This window comes from Scyliorhinus canicula, chromosome 17 (assembly GCF_902713615.1).
Source record: "Scyliorhinus canicula chromosome 17, sScyCan1.1, whole genome shotgun sequence".
Lineage (NCBI taxonomy): Eukaryota > Metazoa > Chordata > Chondrichthyes > Carcharhiniformes > Scyliorhinidae > Scyliorhinus > Scyliorhinus canicula.
Window position 1 is genome coordinate 36115817 of NC_052162.1, and position 19345 is coordinate 36135161.

The 19345-nt window shown below is 43.5% G+C and overlaps 1 protein-coding gene across 1 annotated transcript in view; it reads left to right on the forward strand.

The window, feature by feature from the left end:
• Positions 1 to 11535, forward strand: part of sh2d1aa (SH2 domain containing 1A duplicate a) — a 58993-nt gene extending 47458 nt beyond the window's left edge. Inside the window, exons 3-4 of the mRNA XM_038775651.1 lie at positions 8668 to 8785; positions 10122 to 11535. Coding sequence (XP_038631579.1) covers positions 8668 to 8785; positions 10122 to 10168 — 165 coding nt within the window. The 3' untranslated portion in view covers positions 10169 to 11535. The remainder of the gene's footprint in view (positions 1 to 8667; positions 8786 to 10121) is intronic.
• Positions 11536 to 19345: the final 7810 nt, after the last annotated feature.

A 19345-nucleotide genomic window follows, 5' to 3' on the forward strand; every position in this document is an offset into this window, starting at 1 on the left:
GGTGCCAACCACTCCGGCGTCGGGCCTCCCCAAAGGTGCGGAATTCTACCCATCTTTAGGGGCCAAGCCCTCACATTGAGGGGCTAGGCCCGCGCCAGAGTGGTTGGCGCCACGCCGACTGGCGCCAAAACCGGCAGCAATGGCCTTTGACACCCGCCGGCCGCTGTCGGGGCTGGCCGAAAGGCCTTCGCCAGTTTGCGCATGCGCCGGTGCGTCAGCCGCCGCTGACGTCACCACCGGCGCATGCGCGGTAGGGGTCTTCTCTTCCGCCTCCGCCATGGTGGAGGCCGTGGCGGCAGTGGAAGAAAAAGAGTGCCCGCACGGCACTGGCCCGCCCGCCGATCGGTGGGCCCCGATCGCGGGCCTGGCCACCGTGGGGGCACCCCCCGGGGTCCGATTGCCCCGCGCCCCCCCAGGACCCCGGGGGCCCGCTCGCGCCACCAATTCCGCCACCACCAGAGGTGGTTGAAACCACGGCGACGGGAGAGGCCTCTCAGCAGCGGGACTTTGGCCCATCGCAGGCCGGAGAATCGCTGCATGGGGCTCGCCGATCGGCGTGGCGCGATTCCCGCCCCCGCCAATTCCCGGGTGGGTCGGAGAGTTTCGCCCCTTTTCTCTCAGAATGTTGCGAATCTGTGGAAATCTCTTCCTCAAAAGGCTGTGGAAGCAGACTGTGAATATTTTTAAGGCAGAGATAGATAGATTCTTGATAAGCAAGGGGGTGAAAAGTTACAATCAGATCAGCCATTAGGGGCTGGTTTAGCACAGGGCTAAATCGCTGGCTTTGAAAGCAGACCAAGGCAGGCCAGCAGCATGGTTCAATTCCCGTACCAGCCTCCCCGAACAGGCGCCGGAATGTGGCGACTAGGGGCTTTTCACAGTAACTTTATTTGAAGCCTACTTGTGACAATAAGCGATTTTCATTTCATTATCTTATTGAAGTTCAAAGGACCAAGTGACCTACTCCTGCTCATAATTCACACGTTTGCACGTCCGTATAGTCCTTGAAAGGGCCACCCAGTTAGCCCCATATCCGTGTTTTTTTTCCCCAGAGCCCTATGTGTTTCCTTTAATAATAAGGATTTATTCCTTTTGAAAACCACTTTGTTTCCTCCATCCTTTCTGTCAGGGTATTCCAGATCACAATCAGCATAAACAGATGTTTCTTTTGTTGCCTTTGTTTTTTTTTCACCAATAAACATAAATCTGTGCCTCCTGGTCACTGACCTTTCTGCCACTGGAAATTATTTCTCTACAGTTACTCCATCAAAACCCTTCAATGATTCTGAACTCCTCCATCAAATCTCGCCTTAACCTTCTCTACTCCCTAGCTTCTCCAACCGTTCCACATAACCAAAGTTCTCATCCCTGCTACCATTTTAGTAAACCTTTTCACATCCGACCCAAGCACTTCACATCTTTTCCAAAATGTGATGTCTCGAACTGAAGGCACGAAATAGTCCAGCCAAGATTTGATCAGTGTTCATAAACGTTTAGGATAACTGCCTTGTTTTTGTAAGCTATCCCATGAAGCCAAGGAAGGAAACAGCCGCTTTCGCAGCTTTCAAAGTGTTTGTGCCACTTTCAAAGATTTGTGTACATACAATCTCAAATTTCTCCATTGCATTAGCCCTTTCCCAGGGGAAAAAATACCCCAGCCTGTCCTTGTTATTTCAGATAGTTATTTCCTCTGAGTTTTGATATCATCCTTGTAAAGCTTTTCCATTGCATTTAAATCCTGTTTGTCCGAAGACTTGAACTGTGCATAGTACTTTAATTGTGGTCTCGCCGAGGTCTATACAAGTTTTACTTCATGCACTATGAAATTGATCTCGACCTATTTGTGCTCATTTAATATTATAAAAACCTTGATACAGACCGTAGTTAGAATTTTAAATGTGTCCTTGCATGATTTTACTTTCCATTATTGTCGTTAACCATTGCCCTCTCTACTCTTTGTATTGCTATGTTGTTCCTCTGTTCTCAGTTTTCCTTCCTTCTAAGGTTTAAATTCAAATGTTTCACTTCTCATTTTCTCCACTTTCACACAGACTTCATCCCTTATATAAATTCATTAGTTTGTAACTGGAATTGACTTCTCTCCTTCCTTTTGCTTCACCGTTACCTTCACCTAAGCATTAGTTTTTAACTCGCCGTTCTTTTGTTCCCTTACTGTAGTGTGTTTGGTAGCACTACTGTATGTAACATGCGTTACTCAATCCAGTTGAGGCAGAGGCTTTCTGCACCTTGATGAAGAAGGCTCAAAGTCGTCAAGAGGTATTGAAAGGTTTATTGAGTAACAGAATTGAACAACTGCGTGAGTTCTTACTTTACGATCAATACCAGTAGAAACAACGTTTATATACAGTAGCTATGTCTGACCACACTAATAACCCTGAGCTAGATCTATGCTCCTGCTCTCGTCACAGTCTAATCACCAAGAGAGGCAGAGAGCTGCTTGTGTCTGGCTTTTATACCCGCCAGTGTTTCCCCCTAGTGATCTTTCAATTTCCCTTAACTCCTTATGTACACACCCATGTAAACATCACGACATTCCTCCCTTTTTCTTTTTCTTTTTCTTTTTTTTTTACATAGTTTCAGTGTTGTTACTAGAATGGAACATAATTGGTATCGTGTGCAAATGCATTGCAGAAATCAATGATTGCATCAGTCCAATGTTCACAGGTTCAGACGGTTGGGTGTGCGTCTGATTCGAGTTGATCTCCTAAGTGGGCATGGAAACACTGAGGTTTTAAAGTCCGTCTGTTCACCGGCTGATTGTATCAAGTGTTGTTGAGTGAGTGAGTCCTGTAGACAGGTCGGAAAGACAGGTTCAGGAAGTGAAACCTTTAGTAGGTCTCGTCGATTGCGTCTGAACAGCACACCTTCATCAGACTTTACAATGTATGATCATGGCCCTGCTTGTCGTAGCACTGTTGCCGTGTTGGACCATCCTCCACTTGGGTGTCGCAGTCGAACCATGTTATTGACCGCTAATGGTTGCAGCGATTTTGCATGCCGGTCATAGTGCTGCTTTTGTTTGTGACGTTGGTGTCGTACCTTGTCAAGCACTTGTGAGTGAGCCGGATTGCTGAAGTGTAACATTGGTAGCGTTGTGTTCACATCTCAATTCAAGAGCACTTGAGCTGGTTATAGCCCTGAGCTCAGCTGTGATGATCTGTATGATAATAGAGCCAAGTGTATGTCAGAATTCAAGTCAGTGGCCTTGCTTATGAGTTGTTTGATAATGTGGACACCTTTCTCTACTTTGCCATTGGATTGGGGAAAGTGTGGATTCGATGTCACGTGTTTAAAGTTGTATTTCTTGGAGAATTCCGTCCACTCCCAGCTCGCAAAGCAAGGACCATTATCGGACATGACTGTTTGTGGAATACCATGCCTCAAGAATGTTTCCTTGCAGGCTCTGATAACTGATTCGGACGTGAGATCCAGGAGTTTCATTACTTCTGGAAAGTTGGAGTAATAGTCAATGATAAGAACATAGTTTCGACCCATGGAGCGAAACAAATCTATGCCAACTTTGTTCCACGGTGACGTAGCCATCTCATGCTGCTGGAGTGGCTCCTTGCATTGTGCCGGTTGATGTTTTTGACACGTGTCACATGTGAGTATCATGTTTGTAATGTCCTCATTTATCCAGGTCAGTACACGGATTGTCTTGCTGTTTTGTATTTTTCGATTCCGAGATGTTCCTCGTGAATCCTGCGGAGCATGTCTGAGCATTAATGGAATGACGATTCTGTCAATTCTCAATATTAATCCGTCCACTACTGACATTTCAGTTTTGATGTTTGGGAACTGCGGGAACTGTCCTTTTGGCCAGCCATGCTGTAGGTTGTGCATGACCTGGAGCAAGGTTGCATCTTCTCGTGTCACCAGACAAATTTGCTGCAGTTTCTCGTCAGATGCCGGGAGAGTCTCTCTGCGCAACTGTGCTTGAGCTTCTACATCGTCAATGGATGCAGGAGGTGAACTGTCAGTGTCAATGGCCCGGGACAGCGTGTCAGCTACGATGAGGTTCTTCCCAGGAGTGTAGACCAGTGTGAAGTCATACCCCCTCAGCTTCATCATCATGCGTTGTAGGCGCTGCGTCATATCATTGGGATTTCTTTCAACCATGTTGACCAGCGGTCTATGATCAGTCTCAACTAGGAATGTGGGAAGGCCGTACACATTGTGGTGAAATTTTGTTATACCTGTGATCAGCCCCAGGCACTCCTCTATCTGTGCATACCTGCACTCTGTGGCGGTCATCGCTCTAGATGCGTATGCAACTGGGACCCAGTCCGACTGGTCATCCTGTTGGAGGAGTACCGCACCAATTCCATGTTGACTGGCGTCGGTGGAGATCTTTGTGGGTTTTGTTGGGTAGAAGAATGTCAGATTTGGAGCTGTCATCAATTGGTGCTTTAGATCCACCCACTCTTCTTGGTGGCGTGGAGTCCAGTCAAACTCTGTGTCCTTCCTTATCACGTTTCGTACTGCTGACGTCCTTGTTGATAAGTTTGGTATAAACTTGCCTAGGAAGTTGATGAATCCAAGAAACCTGAGCACAGCTTTCTTGTCTCTTGGCTGCTGCATGTTCTGGATTGCCGCGATCTTTTCATTACTCGGCTTCAACCCTTGTGTTGATATAGTGTCACCTGGGAAGGTCAGAGATGAGCGTGCGAAGGCGCACTTAGATTGGTTGAGTTTCAATCCAAATTGGTGAATTCTTTTGAAGACTTGTCTTAATTGAGCAATGTGGTCTTCTTCGGTCGTTGACCATATGATGATGTCATCGACATATACTCTGACACCTTCAATGCCCTCTGTTATCTGCTCCATGACTCTGTGAAAGATTTCAGATGCGGAGATCATCCCGAAAGGAATGCGATTATAACAGTATCGTCCAAACGGCGTGTTGAACGTACACAACAGTCTGCTGGAATCGTCGAGCTGCATCTGCCAGAATCCTTGGGAAGCATCAAGTTTGGTGAAGATGCGAGCGTTCGCCATTTCACATGTTATCTCCTCTCGCTTGGGGATAGGGTAGTGTTCCCTGCGAATGTTTTTGTTCAGATCTTTGGGATCTAAACAGATGCTGAGGTCACCTGATGGCTTCTTGACACACACCAGCGAGCTGACCCAGTCAGTCGGCTGTGTGACCTTTGATATTATGCCTTGAGATTATAGGCGTAGGAGCTCTGATTTTAGCCTGTCCCGCAAGGGAGCTGGTACCCTCCTAGGTGGATGAATGACAGATTTTGCATCTTCCTTGAGCAGGATTTTGTATATTGTAAGGTAACGTACCCATGCCACGAAACACATCAGGATACTCGCTAAGCAGCAGCTGGATGTCATCGTCTAGTCGTGATGAGTCATTCGTGTGCATGAATATTCTCTGGACCAGCCGCAAGTCCTTGCAGGCTTGAGCACATTACAGCGATGTATTTCTGTTGTCCATGATCTCGAAGCGTAGTCCTTTCGCGACCCTCTTATTGGCTACTTGTAGATGCCATGATCCTCTTGAGGTGATCTAGTTGCCATTGTAGTCTTTTAACTTGCATGCAGCAGGTATCATCTCGTGTGTCCCCGGGATGGATGCAAGATGTTTGCTTGTCATCAGGTTTGCAGACGCTCCCGCGTTCAAGCTTGAACGTAATTGGGAAGTTGTTCACTTGCACCATGGCGTTCCATTCAATTTTGGAGTCAATGGCATTAATGTATTGATAATTCGTGGTCGGCGCTTGAAGTTTCTCTGCCGAATCTATTATTCCGATGAAGTATGTGTTCTCCCAGGAGTTGAAATCTTCGTGGTCGGAAACATTTTCTTCGGGTGTTTGGTTTTCGATGGGCCGAATGGCCTTACTTCCACTCCTATGTCTTATGGTCTTATAGGAATTAAGGGCTATGGGGAGAGAGCGGGTAAATAGAGTTGAAATCAACCATGATTGAATGGTGGAGTGGACTCGATGGGCCGAATGGCCTTACTTCCACTCCTATGTCTTATGGTCTTATGGTACCACTGTGCGAACTTTGAAGTTTGCATGTTTCTGTGTTGGAGAGTGATATTTTGTTGTTGACTTACACTGGGAGGCAAAATGATTCAGTTTGGAGCACTTTAAACATATTTTCCCTTTTAAGTGGGCGTTGCCACAGCAGTAGCACGTCATGATGTTCGTGACGTCATGCGTAGGAAGCGATTTTGCATGCGCGAATCGCTCCTCTGGCTGAGTTCGGTATTATCCGTAGTGCGCATGCGCGTACATATTTGAATTGGAGCCGGCGGCCGGAAGAAGATGCTTGTGAGGAGAGGACACCATTTAACTTCTCCCACCTCATGGAGGAATTTCTCCCCATTTTTCTTCTGAAGTAACTCAAGGTACTGCTGTTTCTTTTGTTCTTGCGCTGTGCACTTTGCTATGGTGGTTTTTAGAGTTAGATCATTTTGTTGCATTAGTGATTCCCTTAAGTGTTCATCGGAGAGTCCATAGATTAATTGATCTCTGATGATGGAATCTGTTAAATTAGCATAGTTACAGCCTTGTGCTATTAATCTGAGATCTGTGACAATATTAGAGATTGTCTTGCTGTTTTATGGAACCTGTTGCGTAGGTTAAATCTTTCCACGATTTCATTAGACTGTGTTTTACAGTGTTCTTCAAATTTTGCGAGTATCCCTTGAAATTTAGTTTTGCCTTCATTTTCAACGTAAGTGAGAGAGTTATAAATGTCTATAGCCTGCTGGCCTGCCCTTGCTAGTAGCAGCCCAATTTTCTCTCGTCGAAGGCTTTGTTTAAGTCAATAGCTGCCATGTATATTTGGAACGGTTGTTTAAACATTTTCCAGTTACTATTTAAGTTACCGGTAGTTTTCAGCTGCCGTGGGGCTTGCACGTGTTCCATCGCATAGGTTGGTTGTCTAGGATCCAAATGCTGCGAAGTCTTCCACAGTCGAGCAGTCGGTGCTTTAATTTCTGTTCTTTTCTTTATTTTCTCTAACCTAATCTAGCTAGTATTATTCGTTTAAAGCCAGCCTGGTACCATCTTTTGTTATCTTACTGTCGTGTGTTTGGTAGCACTACTGTATGTAACATGCGTTACTCAATCCAGTTGTAGCAGAGGCTTTCTGCACCTTGATGAAGAAGGCTCAAAGTCGTCAAGAGGTATTGAAAGGTTTATTGAGTAACAGAATTTAACAACTGCGTGAGTTCTTACTTTAAGATCATTACCAGTCGAAAAGTTACAACGTTTATATACAGTAGCTATGTCTGACCACACTAATAGCCTTGAGCTAGATCTATGCTCCTGCTCTCGTCAGTCTAATCACCAAGAGAGGCAGAGAGCCACTTGCGTCTGGCTTTTATACCCACCAGTGCTGCCCCCTAGTGATCTTTCAATTTCCCATTAACCCCTTATGTACTTACCCATGTAAAGATCACTACAGTCGTGTCATTGTCTGCTGCTCCTTTCATCTCAGCCGGATCTTGCATTCTCCACAGTGGATGGGAGCATGTTCATGTGATAAAAATAAAACTTTTTTTTGTCCACAGTAGATTCTTTATTGGATTATTTTGTTTTGGCACAGTTACCGCTAGCTGCTTTTCCAAGCTGCAAGGAATATACATTACAGTCTGTCTAATAACTCGTGACTGAAGATGAGGCAGGGACATGTGCAGTTAAAGAAACAGAAAACAGAACATGCTGGAAACATTCAGCAAGTCAGGCACACCATCTGTTGGGAGACATGACAGGCACCACTCTCTCTTCAGTTCAACCGATGTTGTTTTTTTCACTCCTTTGCACCATTCCAAGAAAATCTGCTCACAGGCTACTAGAGCCATTTAGTTGCTCCTTTGCAATAGCAGTCAAGGTATTTGTACTCTGGGGAGTATCTTTATGTGTTTCTACTTCTGCTATACTTACACTCATCCTTTGTTCATTGATTTGGGTTTTACTGTAAAGCTCTCTAACTTTTCCCAGTTTTGGTGATTTTTCTTCCTCTCCTCGTTCTCTCAGAGCATCTTATAAAAGTGTGTTCGGATCTTGTACCCCAGATCTTTCAACTATTAACCAGCCCTTTCTTTTTTAGAGGCCGACAAACTTGCCTTCAGCCTTTTCTGCCCACAAGCAGTTTTTCTTCTTTTTATTTCTATAACTTAATGCCAGAAACGCCAGGTTTTCTTTTGAAATAAATTCCTTGACCTTATTGTTTGACAATGGCAGGGATTACAATTTGCAATGTGAGAATAATGAAACAAAAGTGATACAGGTCATCGGTAACGTTTTATTGTATGAACAGGATTCAAATATTAACAAGGTAAGTTTTGAAACCGGAAGGCGAAGAGTAAGAGGAAAGTCACACGACACTTTATTCAAAAGATGATGGAGTGTGGAATATGTTAAGAGGCAAGGGTGATGAAGGAGGAAGTATGTGGCCAATTGTTCAAGTTTGAGATTACAGATAGAATAATGTTGGTGGCATATCAGGGATTTTCTGAAATGCATGACTGCCAGATGACAATATCCTTATAATTGCCACATTTTGGGAAGGAGAAGAAACCAAATTGGTAGGCCTTTATCCAATTCACCAGGGAACAAGCTTATTTTGCCAGGTTGGCTTTATCCTGTACCCAAATATTATTTTGCTTTTATGTGTTTACAGACTGCACCTGGAGTCCACAAGAGGCTGTTTCGTAAAGTGAAGAACTTAATTGCTGCATATCAGAAGGAGGATCAAGGCCTAGCAATACCTCTGCTGTACCCTGTGTACAAACCCAAAGGTATTTGTGATCATTGTTCCTTTTAAGACAACATGGCGTATTAAGGGTCACCTGGCCTGGGGGACCAATGGGGCCTCAGAATAGGGAATCATGCCAGGGGGTGGGGTCCACTTAGGCAGGGATGCATGTCGGGAGCTAGCTGCGGCCATGTGGCAGCTGAACAATTCTTGTTGAATCCTTCAATTTTTTTTTTTACATTAATTTTTTAGTATTCCTATTTTTCAGTGTTGTAAGTGCTATGCATGAGTTTGTGTTTGTGTGCAGAACAGGCTGTGTGAGATTATAATCTGTGGATCCTGGGTCTTCATATTATTCTATGAAGCCCAATGTGCAGTGGAAACTGGCATCCATTGCTGAATGTAGCTAAGGGGCAAAGCAGATCACGGAGGTCACTGTTCCCAGACAGGAGCAAGGAAGACCCCTCAACTGAGAAGCTTACTTCTATTCACATGGATGCATCTCACTTGATAATAGGACCATCGGAACTTCAATAATTCTTGAATGAACACCAAAAGCTGGATCTCCCAGCATTGAGAGTCCTCTTACCTCATTTCCCTGGCAGTGACATTTGGTTTTAAGGAGAGGGCAGTGGTTCTGTTCCTTGCCAGACAAGGCAGAAGACCTAGGAAACAGCAGGAAACTTGCACCATGGCCCAGTTATCTGGTGACTTCAAGGTTTCGTCAATTCTGCCCACTTGTGCTTGTAGACATCTCGACATGGCACCTTTGGCTTCCATCCATTCAACAATCTGAGCAGCAAAACAACTGAATTTCCACCCTGAACCTCTGCCATTACGTATATTTTCTTTTGTCCCTTAAGTTCTTTCTTAAACCTTATTTCTTTGATCAAGCTTTTAATTTTCCCTCTTAATCTTTCCCTCTTTGGCTCATTGTAAAATTATGTCTATCTACCCATCTGTGGAGTGCGTTGGGGTGCTTTCGCACTTTGAAGTCACAATATAAATGTGTTATGGTTATAATCAACCCTATGAGGGAGCGCACCTGAGCTGCATGCGGCCTACACACGGCACATACTTTGTCGTAATGCCACTGGATCATGATCAGGATGGGAAGCTCCCACTTAGTTTCTCCTCACCTTCCAAAGTCAAGGACAGGCACTGAAACCAGATGAGCAACAAGAACAGCGCAAACAGAACTTGAAACGGGAAGCCTTCTGCCTCGCACAGCTCAGAGCGAGACTGAGGCATTACTTTTAGCCCACAAAGCAATTGTACAACTCATGCATAAATTTATTCAGTGATAACACATTTAATTCTCATACAGTTTTATTGACTAAAATCACCAGTATAACGGTGAATGTTTACGTGTTTTACAGGCGTTGAAACAGAAGAAGATTATCTCCTGATGGAACCTGCTGAATGATTACATATTCTTTTTTACAATTTCCAACATGATGTCGGACTGAACTTACTATAAATGCTTTCTATTGAAATGGGCTGCAGCAGTCAACCTGAATATATCTTCATTGATCTTTTGATGGTCTGGAACACTTCAACATTCTAAATACTACTTTCTTTTTTACTAGAGTACCAGATGCTTTACTAGCAATGACTACTCTTGATATATGTTTGAATGATAAGTTTTGACATACTTCAGTAGTCAGATTCTCGATGAAGCAGAGGGCTCTGGTAATACATTTATTTATTTATCTTTTTCCCAACCTTGTTAGAGAAGGGGATCTTTATGCATTTCATGCTGTTCTGAAACAGCGACTGGTATTCAACTAAAGAAAGGAACCAAAAAAGTTTATTTTTATAACTACTTGACCGGTTTACTTTTAAAAGATTTTTTTTTGTTGCAGAGGCAAACATATTGTTATTTGTTAATAATTTCATGCCAGCAGTACAAAAACGAGAACAGATTTCCATTGTAAGTATAGACACCCCCGGGTTTCTGCAAAGGTTGTCCTGATCTCTCATCATGTTCGTGCTCCATGATTTTGATAATCTCCCTTGAAGGAGATGGAGCAACTCCTGTAGAAACATAGCGTTAGTGTTTTGCTTGCACTTAGCGAAGAACCAGTCTCTCTCAACTTGAACTGGCTCTTCATTGGCACTGGCAGGATCATTATGAAATGGCCACATAATGATTACATTTGGCTGACACAGCAACACTTCATTGTGCACCGTAACATACCACCGTCTCACTCTTGCTGTTGTCTAAAATTATTTCCCCCTGAATTTTGTTGAGTCATGCTTGTTGCCAGATGAAATTATTTCATGGAGCTTAGAGCCTTTTGGGAAAGGTACATATAAAATTAAAAGAGAGATGTTGTCGCAAGGGGATTGTGTGAGGTATGAATATGTCAGTTCGTAGTTACTTGGTATCTGCTGGAACGGACTGCTTGTTAATGCATTCAAAAAACTGTTTCTGTGAAACAAACTGGATTTATTACCTGATTTGTTCTTAATTGATAGACATTTCGAGCCCATTTCTTTGAAAGAAATGTAGTGATCTAGGAATAATCATGTTCCCTTCAACTTTTTCTTTCTCATTTGAAGTACACATCGTTTTCTATCCAAGCTGTGAAATATGACATTGTAGAACTCTTGTTCCTATCAACTCATCGTATGACATGACTAGATGTTTGGAGATTTGCCAACTTGTTTTGCTTTTGCTTTTGTATTTTTCATCTTGGAGCTAGTCAGTTTTTACTTTAAAAGCTTTCAAAATAGCGACATTTAAAAAAACATGAAAAGTGGAAAAATTAAAAGCTGAAGTTGCAGGAAGGCATGGTAATTTTAATGTATCTTTACTTTGGATTTTCTCCAGTTATATCCTTACGTGGGGTACATAAAGTACCTTGATTTTTATTTGTGGGTAGCCTTGAGTGTCTGCAGGCCATTTGATTGTTTAGAGGAACACAACTCAGCACAGATCAATTCTGTCCTCACTTAAAGTCCAAAGATCCACCTCCCAACAGTTGCTTCCAGATAATGATGAAGAGCCCAGCTGATGTTATTCCTCCCACTCTCCAGCATGGGATGTTAAGACCAAATGTGGTGGGCCAACTGCTATTATGGTTGAAAACCAGTAACTTAAAAATAACCGTAAGAAGTCTTACAACACCAGGTTAAAGTCCAACAGGTTTGTTTCAAACACTAGCTTTCGGAGCACTGCTCCTTCCTCAGGTGAAGGAAGGAGCAGTGCTCCGAAAGCTAGTGTTTGAAACAAACCTGTTGGACTTTAACCTGGTGTTGTAAGACTTCTTACTGTGCTCACCCCAATCCAATGCTGGCATCTCCACATCTTAAAAATACCCAACAGCCCAACCTGGGACCTTCATTGTTCATTCCCACCCCAAGGCATAGCCGCCATCCACTGACTTGTTTTGTATTTAAATAATGGTTTGCAGCTCACTCATGACTTTTGTAATTAAAATCAAATAATGTGGGAATCCTTGTATGTAAAACATAATTAAATATATCTTTATTACTTTAAGTTGATGCATTATTTCTCAACACCACTCCACCCAACATTTATCTAGTGTTTCTAATGCAAATGTCAGTAATTCAGTATATAGGGGCTTAATTATCTCTGGTTAGTGCACTGTTTAATATATTCACATAGAATCTGTTTGTGTTCTACTTTAATTAAGTAATTTCCCATTTTTTGTATGCTTATTCATTGCACTAGGGTAATATTAAAAAGTACATTTTATCTGAACGCATAGATATAGGGTGAGATTTTTCCAGAAATCGGCAATGGCTGAAAGCATGGGGAAAGCAGTGGTGAAGCTGCCGACATCAATGGCAACTTTCTCAGGCATTTGGTCAGTATATAAGAAAGAAAAGGAAACCATCAAGAGGCAGGTCCCATGACGTATCGCAGGTGGGGCGGCCTCTGATTCACCTGCCCCACCAACAACTTAGTCTGTCGAAGATCAGGCCGCCATTTTTGCTGATCGGCTCAGGCTTCTGCCCACCTGAGCGCTGCACTTACCTGAGCTCACCTGGGCGGTCTACTGACCAGGCTTTGGGAGACCAGTCGGGTTTCACACTCTGCTGCCATGCCGACGTGGATGGATTTTCTGACGGGGGGGGGGGGGGGGGGGGGGGGGGCGGTGGTTAGAGGACAGGATGATTTGGGATTGGGAGCCTGATAATGATATGCCCATGAATTCAAGTGACGTTCCCCATGTTGAATACGGGAAACATGCCCTGTCACTGCCGGGTATCGGGAACAGAAAATCCTGTCCGTAGTGAATTACCAGAGCGAAAGGGCTGCAGGGAGGGGGGTTCAGGGGTGGGCTGCACAAAACCTGCATGCTTGAAATTCCATTTGGGGTGCCAGGAGTTGGAAGAGGGATCCTGCCCAACATGTTAAATTGGGTGAACCATCTGCATGTCAACACACTGTTCTTATACCTACTCTGAATGATGCAGCATATGGCTCTCCATAAGAACATAGGAACAGTAGTAAGCCCCTTGAGCCTGCTCCACCATTTAACTAGGTCATGGCTGATCTTCTACCTTAATACCATCGACCGGCACTGTCCTCCTATCCCTTAACGTAATTGGTATTTAGAAATCGATAGACATCTGCTTCAAACATACTCAGTGACTGAGTCTCCACAGCCCTCTGGTGGATAATTACAAATATTTACCATACTTGGACTGAAGGAATTCCTCCTCGTCTCAGTACTAAATGGCCTATCTTTTTTTCTGAGACTGTTTCCCCTGGTTCTAGGTCCCAGAACCAGGGGAAACATTCATTCAGCATCTACCCTGTTGAGTCCTGTAAGAATTTTGTACGCTTCCATAAGATTATCACTCATTCTTCTAAACTCTACAGAATACCCGTTCAATATTTCCTCAAAAGACAGTGCCGCCATCCCAGGGATTAGTCTGGTGAACCTTCATTGCACTCCCTTTATGGCCAGTACTCAGGTAAGGAATCCAAGGCTCTATACAACTGCACCAAGACTTCCTTATTCCTGTACTCAAATAACTTTGCAATAAAGAATAACATATATTTTGCCTTCCTAATTGTTTGTTGCACCTGCAGGTTATCTTTCAGTGATTTATGTAAAAGAACACCCAGGTTTCCCAGTTTCCACAATGTTTATAAAGGACATAGGTGCTTTCACTTCCTCTTTTTCTCAACAGAAAACTTAACTTTTTTTGATGTGGACCGGAGCTGTCAATCATAGTTAGATGCTTATGAACATTGTGGTTAGCTTCAAAGCAGGGTACTAGAAATGCATTCAAGCCTGAAAGGAAATTAAAATAAACAATCCAGGCATCTCACTGTCTGGAAAGATTAACTCTGTCAATTACAACCTACTAAAAACTAGTTATCTTTGAAAGTGAATAGAATCCTTTCAGATGAAAAGATATGAGGGATTTTAAATCATTGTGATGTGTTTGGGATTTCTATGAATTCAAGGACACCTGTAACAGCTGTTGCTTTCAATACCTCTGTCTAAGGCAGTAGGTGGAAGGGACTGGTAAGTGAAAAAGCATTGTTTTTTCACGTTTTCTGCCTGGACTACTCTTTAGCTTCCAGGCAGGGGTAACTGATGGGCGGGTCTCTCATATGAGGATCTCTGATGGGGGTCTCTGAGATGGAGGTATCTGTTGGAATCTGATGGGAGTTCCCTGTTGGGGGTCTCTGTTGGGATTTTGATGGGAGGGTTTCTGTTGGGGGCCTATTGGGGGTTCTGATGGGAGGCAGGGGTATGGGGTGGGCAGGATTTGCATTGTGGGAGGCCCTCCAATGATCTTTTGGGGCACCAGTCTTACCCCCTTGATCTAACATGGGGTCCACCCCATCAGGGCCATGGCTGAAGCTATTTGCCCCAACCCATGCCTGAATGAATCCTGGCCTAGAGGGCCGGAACATCACGGAGGCATGGATAATCGGGCTTCTAGCTCACTAATTGGAGCAAATGGGTTCAAATGACACAGTTGCATCCTCCTGCTGGCAGCAGAAGTAAGCTACGCTCTGCGCCATAGGGGGACAAGAGCCTGGCCCTGATCCCGTTTTTAGCCCCACACTCGATTCTCTGCCGGATCGGGAACCCTGCTACTGGCGGTGGGTGGTGAAGAATCCACTCCCTGGTATAGGTAACCCACAGTGCTGTTAGAAATGAGGTGGGATTCTCCGTTCCCTCAGATCCGTTTACTGGAGCGGTGTGCCTCCACCTGCAGCGGGACTCTCCGTCCCAGCAGCTGGCCGATGAGGTTTCCCATTGTTCGCCACCTCCACGGTCGGGAAATCCGTGGGCGTGAGTGTGCTGCCAGCGAAGTGGAGGATTCCACTGACGGAGAATCCAGTCCATGGAGTTCCAGAATTTGACCGAGACACGATTTTCTGATTCCCATTGACTTCAATTTAATAAGGGTGTATTCGTGCCACAGGCTGTCAAATGCTGGCTTGATGTCAAGGACAGTCATCTTCACTTCATCTCTGGATTCAGCTCTTTTGTCCATGTGTGGACTAAGGCTGCAATAAGGCCTTGAACGGAGTGGTCCTGGCAAACCCAAACTGAATAGCAGTAAGCGGGTTATTGTTGTGCAAGTACCACTTGATAGTACCGTTGATGACACCTTCCATCACTTTGCTGATGATTGAGGGTAGGTTGATGAAGTGGTATTTACCTGAATTAGATTTGTCTGCTTTTTATGAAATGGACATATCTGGACAATTGTCCACATTGTTAGGTAGATGTCAGTGTTGTCACTGTCCCAGAACAGTTTGATTAGGGGTACAGCTTATTGTAAAGCACAAGTCTCCCGTACTACAGTTGGGATATTATCAGGGCCTATAGCCTTTTCTGTATTCAGCTGTTCCTTGATATAAATTCAGTAAGAAGTCTTACAACACCAGGTTAAAGTCCAACAGGTTTGTTTCAAACACGAGCTTTCGGAGCACGGCCCCTTCTTCAGGTGAAGAAGGGGCCGTGCTCCGAAAGCTCGTGTTTGAAACAAACCTGTTGGACTTTAACCTGGTGTTGTAAGACTTCTTACTGTGCTCACCCCAGTCCAACGCCGGCATCTCCACATCATTGATATAAATTGGCTGAGACTGGATCCTCTGATATTAGGGGTCTTAAAAGGAGGCAAGACGGATTATCCACCCAACATTGGCTGCAAGTGGTTACAAGTCTTTTCCACTCACAGACTGATTTCCAACATCATTGAAGATGGGGATATCTTGCCACTAGTTGTTAAATGATCCATCACAATTCATAACAGGGTGTGACAGGTCAGCAGAACTTTAATTTGATGCAATATTGTGGGATGGCTACATCAGTCTGTAGTATGCTGCATCCACTGTTTAGCATGCATGCCATCCTGAGTTGTAGCTTCACCAGATTGGTGTCTTATTTTTAGATATGCCTGTTGTTGCTGTTGGCATGCTCATGCTGGCATCATCATTGAAGCTGGGGTAATGCTCTGGCTTGATGGTAAGTGTAGATTGAGGGATAATGAAGACTTGAAAGCAGCAATCAGAGTATGATTTTTGGATTTAGAACACAAAACACAAACCAGTGAAGGTATATGTGCCATATGCCCAGGCCAGACTAAAGGGGAGGGTGCCCCATCATATGGAGAAGGAATTGTCATGCTGCTCAGCAAGGAGTTGGTACCATCTGGTTAAGAGGCAGCTTAACCAACTTAAGCAAAGAAAGAAATCAAGGAGACACACAGCAAAAGTTAAAATGCTGTGAGAAAGGAAAATGCAACTGGACCTTATTTTCAGTTTCCATGGATCAGAATTGTGGGAACATCTTGATCTGTGAATGAAAGACTTTCTTTTCCAGTTTGTGCTAAGGGGTGTGAGATGTGTGTGCTATATATTGTGACTAATGGTGTATTGCGTAGCTAACTGGCATGCCTGCCAAATCTGGTAAAGTCATTAGTTTTTATGGGATTTGAACGTTGTCTCAATATTTCTCATAATTCACATATCTGAAATGCAGAATAACTTGTCAAGGGTAGAAGGTTATGACTTACATTGCGTTCAGTTGGCAATTAAATGTATATGTTATTTGAATAAGTGCAAGCTATAAATCAATGGGTTATCAGAATGGGCTAAGGAAATTAGTAAACTATACAATCCCTCTAGTTATATCAAAATACCAAGGCACCAATTTTCTGAAATAGTTACTCATTTCCTATGTGACAAAACATTTGCACTGAGTTAGATTAGTTTAAATGCACCGCTGAATTGTTAGGCTCATCCAGTTGTAGATGGACCCCAAATTCAAGCTCCTTACGCCATGAAACTGATCATCAAAAAACTACAATCAATCTTTCTCCTCACAGCTCTCAGATATAACTGTCAATCAAACAACAATGTTTTGATGCCTTGACTTGTGTGACAGCATTTTACCAATCTGTTTCAAGGTGTGTGAAGACATTTTAGAGCAAAAGACGATCTTCTTTAATTACGCAGATTATCTAGAATTTCAAAGTGTTGAAACAGAGAACGCTTAAGAGCAAGGCTAGAAACACTCATGTTTTGAAAGTTTTGAAATGAAAATGAATTGAGCAATTAACATACTAAGCCCTCTCTTTGCTGATGAGAATTGGAACTCAAGATTCAAATTTACTCAATCATGAAATGAATTTTTGTATATTATGGAACAGAAACAGCTGGTTAAAGCGAAAATTAATAATAATAATCTTTATTAGCATCACAAGTAGGCTTACATTGCAGTGTTAATGAAGTTACTGTGAAAATCCCCTAGTCGCCCCATTCCGGCACCTCTTGGGGTACACAGGGAGGATTCAGAATGTCCAATTTACCTAACAAGTACGTCTTTCAGGACTTGTGGGAGGAAACCGGAGCACCCGGAGGAAACCGACACAGACACGCAACAGTGAGAAAATATATTAGCTCAGACGATATGGAATCTGTTTGAGTAAAGCTGAGGAACATTAAGCGGAAATTAACGTTAGACAATGAGTGACCATAATATGATAGAATTCTTCATCAAGATGAAGAGGTACGTAGTTGATTCTCAGACTAGGGTCTTGAATCTTAATAATGGATACTATGATGGCATGAGGCATGAGTTGGCTATGATGAACTGGGGAACGTTACTTAAAGAGTGATGGTAGATAGGCAACGTCAATATTCAAAGAGTGCATGGGTGAACTGCAACAATGGTTTATTCCTGTCTGGCATAAAAGTATAACGGGAAAGGTGGCCACCCATGGCTCACGAAGGAAATTAGAGATAGTAAAAGATCCAAGGAAGAGGTGTACAATTTGGCCAAGAAAAACAACAGATCTGAGGATGGGGAGAAGTTTAGGAGGACCAAGGGAATGATTAAGAAGGGGAAAACAGAGTATAAGAGTAAGCTGGCAGGGAACATAAAATTTGACTGTAAAAATTCCTATAGGTATATAAAGAGAAGCAGGTTGGCAAAGACAAATGTCCCTTACAGTTAGAAACAAGGGGAGTTAGAATGGGGAACAAAGAAATGGCTGACCAACTAAATACATTCTTTGATTCTGTCTTCACAAATGAGGACACAAATAACATACCAGGAATATTGGGGAACATGGGGTTTAATGAGAGGGAGGAACTGAAAGAAACCAGTATTAGCAGGTGAATTAATGGGATTGAAGGCCGATAAATCCCTAGGGCTGATCATCTACATCCCAGAGTATTAAGGAAGTGGTCTGAGAAATAATGGTTGCATTGGTGGTCATCTTCCAGATTCTATATACTCTGGAACAGTTCCTACAGGTTGGAGGATAGCTAATGTAACCCCACTATTTAAAAATGGAGGTAGAGAGAAAATAAGGAATTATAGACCAGTCAGCCAGATGTCGGTAGTGAGGGATATTCTACAATCCATTATAAAAGATTTAATAGCAGAGTACTTGGAAAACAGTGGCAGAATCGGACTGATCCAGCATGGATTTACAAACGTGAAATTACACTCGACCAATCTACTGGAGTTCTTCAACAATGCAATGAGTAGAGTTGATGATGGAGAGCTAGTGGATGTGATTTATTTGGACTTTCAGAAGGCTTTTGGCAAAGTTCCACATAATAGATTAGCGAGTAAATTAAAGCGCGTTGGATTGGGGGCAGCGTATTGAGATGGATAGAAAACTGGTTGATAGAAAGGCAACAAAGAAGAATAGAATCCCCACAGTGCAGGAGCAGGCCTTTTGGGGGAGTCCAGAACAAGGGATCACAGTCTGAGGATGCGGGTGAGACCATTTAGGACTGAGATGAGAAGAGATTTCTTCATCCAGAGAGAGGTGAGCCTGTGGAATTCGCTAACACAGAAAGTAATTGAGGCCAAAACATTGTCAGCGGATAATCCGTTCCTGAGACTAAGTGTTGATGTTGGGACATGGTTTCGTGGAGTTCCACAACACCAAAACTGGTGCCACACCTGGACCGATTAAGCGACTGTTAAGGGGATAGCACTGGCGGCACGTGGAGCACAATCGATTCCAATGAGAAATGGTGCTGGATTCACCGGGTTCGCGATTGACACTCAGAAGGCTGACAAGCTGCAGTCGTGCATACGCACTTCATTCCCCACACACACACCATCCCAGCCAA